This window comes from Pituophis catenifer, unplaced genomic scaffold, assembly GCF_029215685.1.
Source record: "Pituophis catenifer annectens isolate HBS135680 unplaced genomic scaffold, rPitCat1.0.hap2 SCAF_1, whole genome shotgun sequence".
In the NCBI taxonomy this organism is placed as follows: Eukaryota; Metazoa; Chordata; class Lepidosauria; order Squamata; family Colubridae; genus Pituophis; species Pituophis catenifer.
Window position 1 is genome coordinate 321,065,410 of NW_027256881.1, and position 13,098 is coordinate 321,078,507.

At 42.5% G+C, this 13,098-nt stretch overlaps 2 protein-coding genes across 2 annotated transcripts; both read left to right on the forward strand.

Annotated features, from left to right (window-relative positions):
• Nucleotides 1-1,577: 1,577 nt before the first annotated feature.
• L3HYPDH (trans-L-3-hydroxyproline dehydratase) lies at nucleotides 1,578-9,711 on the forward strand. The gene is made up of 5 exons (XM_070931636.1): nucleotides 1,578-2,128; nucleotides 4,694-4,863; nucleotides 5,611-5,733; nucleotides 8,074-8,211; nucleotides 8,881-9,711. Exons 1-5 carry the CDS (start codon nucleotides 1,606-1,608, stop codon nucleotides 9,004-9,006), a joined length of 1,080 nt encoding a protein of 359 aa, XP_070787737.1. The 5' UTR covers nucleotides 1,578-1,605; the 3' UTR covers nucleotides 9,007-9,711.
• Nucleotides 9,712-11,143: 1,432 nt separating this feature from the next.
• Nucleotides 11,144-12,454, forward strand: GPR135 (G protein-coupled receptor 135). Its single transcript, XM_070931637.1, has one exon. It carries the CDS (start codon nucleotides 11,144-11,146, stop codon nucleotides 12,452-12,454), a length of 1,311 nt encoding a protein of 436 aa, XP_070787738.1.
• The last annotated feature ends 644 nt before the right edge of the window (nucleotides 12,455-13,098 follow it).

Genomic DNA, 13,098 nt, shown 5'->3' on the forward strand with positions numbered 1-13,098 from the left:
ATATGAAATAGCTGGAAAATCAACATCAGCCAATTTTCTCTAGTCTAGATCTGTAAAATTTAGTTTCGTAAAGTTAGAATATTTGAAAGTTTTTAAATTAGTCTAGTTTTATCTAGTTTAGTTTAGTCTAGTGTAGTCTAGATTATCTAGGCTATCTATTTAGTAATGTCTATTTAGTTCAAGTATAATCTATCTACTTTATGTTCTCCAACATTCTATGCCAGCAGCTAGGAATTATGGATGGATATCAGAAAGATGTAGTTTTGTTGCCATATCTTGTCATATCAGTCAGGTCTTGTGTTATAATGTGATTTAATAAAGAACCTTTTTTATTAAACATGCAACAACAATTAGAAGGATTTTTAAACATAAATGAACATTCTGAAAGTGCACTGCTCTTTTGGGACACTTAGATGCACTGGCTTTTTATGGTTTATGCTCCATGAAAAAAATATTTTTAGGCCAATTATAAATTTTTTAGCATGCAATATGCAAGATGACCTACATTACATGCAGAATTACATAACATGTTTATGATTGCTAAACAGGAACCTAATTCTCCTTATTCGCTTGACACACAATAATCGTATAAAACAAAAATACTGGGAACTATCTGAATCAATTTCAACAATGTTATATTATCCACAGGATTAAGGAATAAGTCTTTACCCAGCCAAATGAGTGCCCAATGGGAGATGTAGGAAGTGAATGCATCACAAGTCTCTACAGCTGATAATAGTTCATTAACTTGTTAGATCAACTACAAGATTATAAAAATAAAATACCAACTCCCAACCAGCAGAAATAGCAGAAAAGGTCTGGCTGGGACAGGAACCTTTTGGAGTTTCCTGAGCGCTGCAGCAAATCAGAGTTGGGACTGCTGCTAGAATGAAAGAAAATGATAGAGACCATCCATTCTGATGGGTATGGAAAATATATGTCCAAGGTGCATTTGCAATGGGTTGAAGTCCAAAGAGAAGGATGTTATCTGCCCCTGCGCCAGGAAGCAGAGTGACAATTCTGGCAACAGGTCAAGCCGCAACTGTACACCTGCCTTAAAATATGGACTTCTTCTCCATTGTCCTGCTTTGGTGCAATATCCATAAACCTGGGTGATTAAGACCAATGCAATTCTAAAGAAAATGTGAATGTATTTTTAAATTACGGTATACAGCTAACATTAGGATATAAAGAACTATGGCCTGACAGAGGCTATAGGGTTGAGCAAAAATGATTATAGTAGTTTTTGGTATTTGGAAAGGGAGATTTATAATCTTGGATCTCTCGTTTTTTGATATGTTGTTTCTAAACCTTAACAACTTTTTAAGATCCGTGGAAATCAACTCTCAGAATTCCCCAACGATACAACTGCGCAGACGAGGCTTTGCCTTTCTTTGAACAGTCGCCTGCCTGAAATAATAATAGTCTCTCCTGCTTGAGTGCAGGGCTGGACTAGAAGACCACCAAGGTCCCTTCCAGCTCTATTCTGATTGAAAATTGAAATTCTCATTCCGACGACGCCCGCCCCATTCGTGACGCATTTAGTGGGCGGGCCTGAGGGAGAGGAGCGGCGCTGGTCTGGACCGTTCAGAAAAACCGTTCAAAATGTCCGCGGGCGATCGCGGTGATTGGCTGCCCCCGCGCGCGCCAGGCAGCCCGGCCATCCGTACGGTGGAGATGCACGCGGGAGGGGAGCCGCTCCGGGTGGTGGTGCCGGGCGGGCTGGGACTGCTGGAGCCCGGACCTGAGCTGTCTCTCCTGAGTCGGCGTCGCCGCTTGCTGGACTCCTCGGAGCTGGACGCTGTCAGGCGGCTGTTGATGCACGAACCCCGCGGACACCGCGACATGTACGGCGCCCTGGTGGTGCCCAGCGAGCTGCCCGGAGCCGCCCTCGGAGCCCTTTTCGTGCACAACGAAGGCGCGAGCTCCATGTGCGGCCACGCCGTCCTTTGCCTGGGCCGCTTCGCCCTCGACTACGGCCTCTGCCAGCCCCCGCCTTCCCCCGGCGAGACCGCTGTCACCATTCACTGCCCCTGCGGGCCCGTCACGGCTTTTGCGTCCTGGGACGGGCAGCGCAGTGGAAGCCGCGTTCGTTTCCACAGCGTGCCTGCCTTCGCCGCGGCTACCGGTAGGGATACGGCGGCGCTACTCTGACCCGCTCTTGGACCTTCTCCCCTTAAGGCAGACGTCTTCAAACTTGGCAGCTTTAAGACTTGTGGACTTCAACTCCCAGAAGTCTCCAGCCAGTTTTGGAAAGCTGGCTGGAGAATTCTGGGAATTGAAGTCCACAAGTCTTAAAGCTGCCAAGTTTGAAGACCTGCTTTAAGGCAACTTACAGAAGTAGATGGACTTCAGCTCCCAGCATTCTTGCCAATAGCCCAGTTGGCTCAGGAATTCTTGGGAGTTGGAGTCCACGGGTGTGGAAGATGCCTGAGAATTAGAATAGAATAGAATAGAATAGAATAGAATAGAATAGAATAGAATAGAATAGAATAGAATAGAATAGAATAGAATAGAAGTTTTTATTGGCCAAGTGTGATTGGACACATAAGGAATTTGTCTTGGTGCATACGCTCTCGGTGTACATAAAAGAAAATATACATTCGTCAAGAATCATAAGGTACAACACTTAATGATAGTCATAGGGAAACAGTCAATATAAATCTTAAGGGCGTGATGTATTTAAGATTATATAGTTGCCCGTTTCATGTGACTCTAGGCAGCTCACAAGTTAACAACACCAAGGATACACTTGCAATAGTGGCAAATACCTGTAGCTTGGGTGTGGGATGATACACTTGTATAAATTAAAATATAAAAAGCTAGGAAAGTGTTCACTTATAGTTTATAGGCAATACAATGCAACCATCTTGCAGGATCCCCATGTCCCTGGGACCCCTAGACCTGATGACAGCCATGTCTTCAGGGGCTTCCAAAGATCAACAAGGGTGCAGCCAATGTAACCTTGTGGGGGATACAGTTCCAGAAGACAGGACAACAGAAAAGGCTCTCCTGGATTCTGTTGAATGGTCTGCAACATGCCCCTTCTGTCAGATCTGATGGGACAGATAGATGTAACGGGCTTTATAGGTAATAAAAAGCACTTTGCAACCAGAAGCAAATTGGCAACTAATGCAGTTTGCAAAACCGAGGTGTAATGTATACTGGTCGTAGAGTGCACATAATCCTGCATCATCACATTTTGTACAACTGCAGATCTGGGATGCTTTTCAAGGTTAGCTCCATCTAGAATGTGTTAAAATATTTTATCTGGGAAATGACCAGGGTTTGAGTTTTGGTTTGCTATATTGGTCAAGTCAGCAAATAGAAATCTACTGTTTTTCCTTTTTATGAAGAAAGCAGACATTATATTCAAATGGAAAGAAAGTGGTGTTTAAAATCTGTAGTGTTTAAAATGGCCAGAGAAAGAACTGGATTGTTCCAAACCTTAGTAATCTTTCCCAATTTACTAACTGTATATATTGCCATTACTAGAACTGAACTAATTTATTAAATTCAGTTTCTTGGTTTCTATTCAGTGTTTCTTAAAGTGTTTCTTAAAGTGTGGTCCTAGGTCTCCCAAGATCCTCTCAGGGATCTGTGATTTAAAATTGTTTGCTATCATTTGTTGAAAAATATACAATATCAAACATCTCATCAAATGTTCAAGAGAAATGATAGCATCATATGTGTCAGCTTTAATTTTTTTAAAAGATAAATATAAATAAATGTAACCCATACTAACAAAAGCCTTTTGGGGTCCTCCGTTATTTATAAATGTCCTGAGAGAAAATGGTTTAAGAAGCAGGTATAAATGCCTCTATAAGTTATTCTTATACATAGCTTGTGTTTTTCCCCCCTAAATGATCATAAAAGGTAAATACTGAGAGTAGAGTAAGGCATCTTATTTAAAATGTTGGCATCCTTAATAATATACCAATCCAATCATTATTTGGTCACACATATAAATTTTAACTGATATAAAGTGGTGTAGCTCAATTGGAAAATTGAAAACTTGCTTTCTGACCTGCGTGTTTTTTGTGATTGATAATGTAAATCTTCTGTAATTAATCTCTTTTCTGCTATTCCTTAGGCTTTAACTTTGATTCATGGAAGGAATACTTCTCTGTACTACACTGCTTCTCATGATTACCTTAGTGAGCTTGTACGTTTTGTATTTTTAAATGCATGTAGATCCCTGTATTAATCAAATCGCTCATAGTTACTCCCATATATGTTGTGTCATTGTGATTATAGTTATGTCGTTTGATTAGAGTTCCTATAATCACCACAGTAATTTTTATTTACTTTCTGCTCTTGAAGTTCTTCTGAACATGAAATGTCTTTCTTGTACCTCAGTAATAAATTAGAAGTAGTACATAATATCCTGTCACCAATGTAATTTCCTCTATAAATAAGGTTGAATAATGGCACTAATAAGATTGAAACCGGAAAAAGATGACAAAGACACAAGAAAGAAGTACCACTATATTTGGGGAATCTTCAGATATTAGTTGTAAGGATAGATGGGAATCTGGATTACAGATTTTAACATTCCTTTTTTTTTGGGGGGGGGCTGCCTTAAGAATAAATTATTGAACAAAATAAATATAAAAATAATAAATACTCATTATATTTATGTAACTTTTATCTCGTCTCTTCCCTTCCCTCCTTTTTTTTACTTGATTATCAGATATAACTATTGATGTTCCTGGCTATGGAAAAGTCGTCCTTGATGTTGGCTATGGGGGTGCTTTCTATGCATTTCTTAGTGCTGAACAATTAGGCCTTGATGTATGTTCCTCAAAAATTAGGGATCTTGTAGATGCAGCATCCGCAGTAACAGAAGCTGTAAAGGCTCAGGTACATTTAACATGGCTTTGAATTGTATTCACTAGCTATATGCATCATTTTGCAGATCAGTGAGTTATTATTTGAAATGAAAGAAAAATGTAATTAACCTTTTCAAAATACTGGCAGCAGATCAGAAATATTTTTCCCCAGAATAATAATAATAATATATCAAATAACTTTGCTTTAGAAACAGATTCCAGTACTTTAGCCATTCTGAATGAATGCAGTGCTGGAAATAGGAATAAGTGTAAATTGAGGAATTAGTTGTTAGATGCCTGAATCATAAACTTATTTAAAACTACTAACTCTTGGGGAATGTTAGAAGATTGCTATTGGCGCAGCAGCTACAGCTCTTTGAATTTTTTAAACCTATTATCAGTCATCCATGACTAGTGCTTGACTTGATGGCTTTAATCTTTCAGAACTCTTCTTATATAGAGGAATAGATCAAAATTTTAAAGTGCTCCAACAAAAGCTGAACTATGGTATATTCAGTTATAATTCCTCTTCCAATCTTCTGACTAGATGGTTGCTATATTAATCTTCTGATATCTGATTTCTTTTTTTAATATCAATGTAAAACCAGGCTCACAATATTTTCAACTAGTTTTTCCATGTAAGAAATTACAGTGAAGTACTCAAATCGCTGCCAGAGTAGGGACATTGATACTATGTACAGGTCTAATGGAGCAGTTAGATCATTTCTCTGGTTACATTTTAATAAATGTCTCTAAAATATTTTGTTTCTTCTTCTAGTTCAAAGTTCACCATCCTCTTATTGAAGAGATGGCTTTCATTTATGGAACTATACTGACAGATGGAAAAGATGAATTTAGTGATGAACCTACAAGTAATATATGTGTATTTGCAGATGCACAGGTAATAAAGCATGTATGAGGAAAGATCCTGAGCTGTTATCATAAAAAAGTAGCCCTTAGTTCCGTGATTGTGAACCTATGGCACGTATGCCAGAGGTGGCACGTAGTGCCCTCTCTGTGGGCCCACGAGCCATCACCCCAGTTTAGCTCTGCTGTGCATACGCGTGTCCCTCTCGTGGGCCAGCTGGTCTTTGGTCTCTGCCGCACACGTGCAGGGGCTGCATGTGTGCGGGGAGCTGCACACACATGCACGTGGTGGGGCATGTGCATGGGGTTGCACGTGCATTGCATTTTGGGGGTTCAGGTGTGTGCATGCACGCGCTTTGGGCACTCGGTCCGGAAAAGGTTATCCTTCACTGCCTTAGTTGAATAGCCCTCAATTGAATCTCTGTCCTGGAGTCCTGAAATAGCAGAGAAAAAATATAAGTACCCACCATGACTCTTGCTAGAGATGGAGAATATGTAGAATCTGCAATGTGAAAGGCAGGGGAGCCAGACCTGAATGTCTACTTTTATACATTAAAAATTCAATACAGTATGTGATTTGATTAATGTTGAATAGCAATGTGGTTGAACCTAATCATAAGAATTTATCTCCCAAGAATTCTATGCCTGAGTTTTCTATTCTGCCAAAAAATAAAACTGGTATTGGCAATGTCTTTAAAGAAGAATGGAAAATTTGGTTTTAATTAGTCAAGTATTTCCAGAGCCTGTTTGATCTAGTGCAGGGGTGAAGTGCTACTGGTTTGCTCCGGTTCAAGTGAACCAGTAGTGATAAAAACTACCAGTTCAGGCGAACCGGTTGTAAAAAAATGCATTAAAAAGGTTAAAAAAAGGTTCCGACGATCGCGCAGCACAGCTGATTGTCAATTAGCTTTGCTGCACAATCGTCGGAACCTTGTTTTTACTTTTTTAAAGCATTTTTTTACTACCGGTTCCGGTGAATAGGTAGTAAAAATGTTTTTAAAAAGTAAAAAAACCGGTTCCGACGATCGCACGGCACAGCTGTGATTATTGGAACCTTTTTTTTTTTTACTTTTTTAAAGCATTTTTTACTACCTATTTGCCCAAACCAGTAGTAAAAAAATGCTTTAAAAAAAGTAAAAAAAAAATTGGGGGGGCCACACCCACCCAGTCACATTACCCCCCCACCAAGCCATGCCCACAGAACCGGTAGCAACAAAGTTTACATTTCACCACTGGTCTAGTGGTTAAGGCATCAGGCTAGACACCAGAAGACTAAGTGACATTGGGCCAGGTACTCCCTCACCTCAAGGTATTAGGCTAAGACAACAAGTCAGTTGGTCAATGTGGTTTTTTGGTGTGTGTGTGCAAACAATGGATCAATATTTGATTGATCTGAAAAAAAAAGAAGACTTGTGGGAAAATCTTTTGCAAGAAAATACAATTCCTGAAAATGTACTCAATTTCAGGTTGGTCTTAAAAGAAAGGCCAAGAAAGAGACAGTGCTAATACTGTGCTGGGATTCCCAATCACCTGTAACTGCCACCTGATAAGTTCAAAAAGCAGTGGAGGGAATGTAGTGGGGAGATTCAGTGCTAAACAGCAGAATATGGTTGGAAAAAGTTGCAGAAGGGCGGAAGGGACTTGCAATGGTCCCTTGAGACAGAGGTAGGTATATAGCCTGTTTAGCTTATGTGTATAGGCACCCTCTCTTTAGCCTAACAAAGCAGCTGTAGTACCTGTTCCCTACTTCTGGCTGGTTTTCCTGCTCATGTTAAATGAGGCAGAGGCTGGACAGGATTATCTGGATGGCTAAGGGCTTTGACATGATGCCCCAGGTTTAAATATTGAATTACAACTTGTAAAACCCGATCAGCATGATGGTTGCTATTGAAGTTCAATATCTACAGTGTAGTTGATATCTTCCTTCTGCACAGACTTTATAAAAGCAGAATTCTAATTTTATGGGGTCAAACATACTCCATATTAATACTGAATAATCTGAAGTCAATATTATTTTAGGGCGGGGTTGTTGGTGTTCTCTGATCCTGATTTGTTATTGTGCAGACATTTCATTACCCACCTAGATAACAACTTCAGTACTAGAGGGAGTGAGGTTTGCTCTGTTTATTTATAGGAGATTTGCCTGTTTCTCTATTCTTGCCCAGTAAGCTTATTCTAGGATGTTTTAGCCCCCAAACATAATTACTCCCAGCATATTTTAATTTGAATGATGAACTCGAAAGGGAAAGTAGACAGTATAGATGTGAATACCTGTAAAGAGGAAAGTGAGTAGGCATAGATACTAATATAATTGTTGATTTGCATAATGGACAAAATGAACAAAAATACAGCAGGTAATATATTTCTAAAATAGGTTGATCGAAGTCCTACAGGATCAGGTGTGACTGCTCGCATTGCCTTACAACACCATAAAGGATTAATTCAGCTGAACCAGACCAGGACCTTCAGAAGCAGTTCAACTAGTTCCTTGTTCACTGGAAAAGCAATAAAGGCAAATACCAAACTTTTGTTTTGGGGGATTGGGGTGGGGTGGGGAGGAGGAGTTTATATAGATTATTTTTTGGAAAATATGAAATTAGCTGACTGAAAGGGTTGCTTTTCCTTGGGTACCTTTAAAGTGGACTCAAAATCTACCTCAGTTGGATTAAATTGAGTTGATTCTCCTTCAGATTTGTTGGAGGAGAAAGCCCCTTGCAAAACTAAACTTTGTCTTTCTCTGAAGCCCACATCCTTTCTGGGCAGCCTTTCCTGAAGATGAAGGAAAGCATTCTGAAAAATGTGCCATGGGTTGTAGCAGGAGGAAGAAGTTCTAGTATAATCTAGTATTAAGAGGAACAGTTTTGTAGGAGCAATGCAAGAATCCCAACTTGGATTTTTTCCCACTGCAACCCAATGCAATTTTTAACATTCAGAGAATAGGAAGCAATAGGAAGTGAAGGAAAAAAATATTATGGCATGAGTTTACCTTCTTTCTGGTTGCAAAATATTGGGGATTGCCAGTGTTGAGAAGATATTTTAAATTATCACTTAATATTTATTCTGGGTATATACCGGAAGGTCTCCTCACATATTTGCTATTTGCAAAATCTTATAGACTGAATTACTGAATTAATGAGCAGGCTTATTTTTTTAACCTGAAACATTTGTTTTTCCAATCCAGGAAACAAAATGTGGTGAACACAATGCTGTTATAGTAGAAGTCTCAGGAGAATCTTTTTATACCGGAACATCAACTTTCACTCTTGAAGAAAATGATCCATTGAAATATGGTTTCTTTCTCAAGTAATTGCTTCCTTAATAACTCTGATGAAAAAGATGCATCTTTGTTTAGTTCTGATTATGGTATTGACCTTCATTTTTTATTGATAATTGATATAAATAATGATAAAGGACATAGTGTAGCCAAAGTTAAGCATTTTCACATCTATTATAAAATCTTTGGTTGGCCAATAGGAACATGATGGCAGGGTAGTAAGTCATAAATATTTTTTCTTGGCATCAGAAAAGCCTTGTAGGGGACAAATGCAGTAGGAAATTAGAATACTTTATGATGATTATTAATAAACTTGTGATAACAAAATGCTGTAAGTAACAATTAGCTAGAATTGCATTAGTAGTTAGGTATTTAAAAACAGCTTTCAAAGAAGTTAATCAAAGATTTCAGAGAATAACCTTTTTTTGTTGACAATTGAAATGTGGGAATTTTCTTGCTAGACTTTGTGTATGTGGGAGGAAGGATACCTATTTGAATACAGCATGGATATCAATTCCAAAAGGTTATATTTTTAGAAAAATGAAAGAGTCTTAAAGGCCTTTACTAGGAATATAACTTATTAATTTCACTGATTCAGTGCTGAGTAACTGCAAAATTAAAGTTTGTTCCCCCCATGTTGTTTATGAAACAAGTTTTTTATTCTGATTTTGACCTTTTCTTACATAGTTGTACCACATTCCACATTAAATAGGCAAAATAATCACCTTCTTAAAATTAATTGAGTATACTGTAAAGATTGATGGCCAGCACATGGATTTATTAAATGAAATGCAAATAAAATGATAGTTTTTGTTACATTTTATGTACATAATGCTGTTAACCCACCCACTTATACCTTAAAAATCTACCAACTCTTGATAGAGCTCTGCTATGCATTGCAACAGAAGTAGGGAACCTGCCTTATCCCAAATGTGCTGAACATCTATTTCCAACACCTCTCAGTGCTGGCCATCCTGACTGAGTTGCTGGGAAGCTGTAATTCATCTGGAGAGCCAGAATCTCTCTCCCTAAACCAGAGAGTATCAGATTAGGCAAGGATGGTAGGACCACTCCAATGCTACAATGTAGTGGATGAGGAAACCCAACTAAGAAGAATTTTAGATGTGATTCTGTTTTTTTCCAACGATTTTTTAAAATGGTCACTGAGAAACTTAATGCCGAGACCAGCAGTTTCAGGTCCTGCAAAGTTAAGAAGACTGAAATCCTGTTTTCTCTGCATTTGTTCAGTCACTCCAACAAAAAGGGGGTTGGTATTTCTGTTCCAAAAGATCCTCTTTCATGTTCTGAGGAACTGAACTGAGGTAATGTGGTGGGAATAAGTAATTTTGCCATAATTTTAGCTGTTGGAGCCAGCAGAGATAACTGTTTGACTGGTGGATGGTAAAACATTTGAAGGGGCCACTTGCAGCCCTGCCAGGTCGCTCAGACCTCAGGATGAAGTGGGGAAGGTGCAAAGTGGGGGTGGGGGGGGGGGGGAACTGCGGCGGTGCTTTCTCCCCTGAGTAGCCGTCGGATGGGAATAACATGGTTTCCCCGGGCAACCGTCTGCAGAAACGTCAGCGGCCCTGAACCGAAGAGCAGCTAGCAAATTCAGCGCTCCACACGGCTAGTTTCCGTATCGCGGCCGCCGAGTCCGGGCTGGCTGAGCAGCTCGGCAAAGGAACCAGCGAAAGCTAAGCATCCCCAACGCTGCCGCCCGCCGGTTCCATCCTTACCCTCCTTTCGCCTCCCCGCAAAAGCAGCCTGCCCGGCAAGAAGCGCGCGTCCCCGGCTGAAGGAAAAGCAGGCAGCGATCCAAAGCATCCCCGTATAGTTCCGCTTGCCTTCCAGGTTGCCGCGAGACGTGCGCAGGGCCGAAGCGAGGTCCGTGAGGAAGCGGGGCGCTTTTCCCAGCAGCTGCGCCGCCGTTCTCGGAGCCGCCCCTTCCCCGGACAGCCGGCTTCTCCGTCCCCAAAATGCGACGGGAGGCCAGCCTTCCAGGGCTCAACGAGGCCGGAGCCACCTAGCCGCGGAAGCCGCGCCGAAACCCAACACGCCACTCATCCCGGGCGCCTGAGGTGGCCGCTGCTTCCCACCATCGCCCTTGGTCCTTTCGGGAAGGGGCTCGCCTTGCTCGGGCTGGGAATGCGCCTTCCTGCGCCAGCTGCCCATGGAGGAGGTGGCCTCGCTGAGCAACGTTTCTGCCGCGCCCGGCAATGGAAGCGGGGGGAACGAGCCGGGGACGGCGCCCTCGGACCTTGCGGAGGAGGCGCGGTGGGGCTGGACGGCGGCGGCGCTGGTCTCGCAGGGCCTGTTGCTGCTCGCCATCTTCGCGCTTTCTACGCTGGGCAACGGCGCCGTGGTGGTCATCATCGCCCGGCACCGGCAGCTCCGGACAGTCACCAACGCCTTCGTGCTGTCGCTGTCGCTCGCCGAACTGCTGGACACCCTTCTGTGCCTGCCCTTGGCCTTCGCCAGCCTTCTCAATGGGCGCCCAAACGGGGCCTGGCTCTTTGGGCGCCGCCTCTGCTTGGTCAGCGCCACCCTCCACGCCGGCCTGGGCATCGCTGCCACCCTGACCATGGCCCTGCTCTCCTTTGACCGCTACTGTGCCATTGTCCGCCAACCGCTGCATAAAATGGGCCGCCGGAGAGCCACGCAGCTCCTGGTTGCTGTGTGGTTGGCCGCCCTGGGCTTCTCAGGGCCTTGGTACCTGCTGGCCCAGGAGGAGGAGGAAGAGGAGGAGCAGCCTGTCGGGCCAGGCGCCCCTGCCTCCTACCATTGCATGTATGTGTTGCCTTGGGGCTCTTCCCATTTGGGTCCCCCTTATAGTGCAACCTTGATTGTCCTCTGCTACCTGCTGCCCTTCGCCCTCATGTGCTTCTGCCACTATAACATCTGCCGGGCAGTGCGGCTGACCGAGAGCAGGGTGCGACCCCTCACCACTTATGGGCACCTCCTGCGTTTCTATGGTGAGATGCGCACAGCCACCACCGTTCTGATTATGATCATCTCCATCATCTGCTGCTGGGGCCCTTATTGTATATTAGGCTTGGCTGCTGCAACGGGACGCTTCTCCTTTTCCCCAGCTATAGACACTGTGGCAAGCTGGATGGCCTGGGCCAATGGTGCCATTAACCCCCTCATCTATGCCACCCGCAATCCTAACATTTCTCTTCTTCTTGGACGCAATCGGGAAGGAGGCTATCGGGCTCAAAAACCGATGGCTGCCTATTTGGCAGCTGCTCAGGGTCATCGGCTGGAGAGCAAGAACCGGGCAGAACGCTACGCCAGCTATGGGCATGTCAGTGGGGGCAATGTAAGGAATAACCTGACCTGCTCCAGTCCAGGGACTGGTAGAGAAGTGGCTATGTGGGCTTTTAAGAACCCAGCTGTGCTTTTCTGTCGTGATGCGCAACCTGGTTCAGCATCTGAAGTGGGCTTGCCACACAAATCAGGCAATGTTGATACTTGCCTCTAAATCAAAATGGCGACATGAATTGGAATTAGTTTGGTGGCAAAACCTATGTTAATCAAATGTATGTTAGCTGATGGGGAGAATAATAGATCTTGGAAAATGGGCATGTGAAGCAAAGGGATCAAATTAACTCCTGGTCTTCTGAATTCTAATGGCTTATGGCAATTTGATTTTTGCTATGTATGGTTTCCTTGAGAGCAAGAGTTAAAAGCTATTGGCAAAGCATGAAGTAAAATGGGATGGATTTGAACATTTACTAGGTGATGATTTAACAGTGCTATATGGCTGTATCCATAAGACATACTGACTTGCATACTGGCCAGGCACTTGTTAATTTAGTGTGTTGTGTGAACTAGAAAACTGGATTGTGAAAATCCTGGGTTAATATGCCGGGCAAACATAATCTGGGAGACTGGCCAACTAGCACTGAGCTAAAGGATAAATCAAGAACGGCCATTCTAGAGAAACTAGAGATGTCTCATGCGCAGAATAACAAAAAAGAGGTGACTCACTTGGGAAAGATGAGCATTATAAGATCACAGTACTAGACTCAATATGTGAAAGAAAATATTACTCATCAATAAGTCTGCTGTCACAAACACCGTTGAGTAAGCTGGTCTGTTGATGAAGTAGCATTTTCTCAGTAA

What these genes read in the sequence shown, in the direction of transcription:
- GPR135 (XM_070931637.1), top strand. Translation starts at nt 11,144, where the DNA reads ATGGAGGAGGTGGCCTCGCTGAGCAACGTTTCTGCCGCGCCCGGCAAT.
- L3HYPDH (XM_070931636.1), top strand. Translation starts at nt 1,606, where the DNA reads ATGTCCGCGGGCGATCGCGGTGATTGGCTGCCCCCGCGCGCGCCAGGC. An exon ending in TGCCTTCGCCGCGGCTACCG is followed by an intron (nt 2,129 to 4,693) that starts GTAGGGATACGG and finishes CTTGATTATCAG; the next exon opens with ATATAACTATTGATGTTCCT. An exon ending in CAGAAGCTGTAAAGGCTCAG is followed by an intron (nt 4,864 to 5,610) that starts GTACATTTAACA and finishes TTCTTCTTCTAG; the next exon opens with TTCAAAGTTCACCATCCTCT.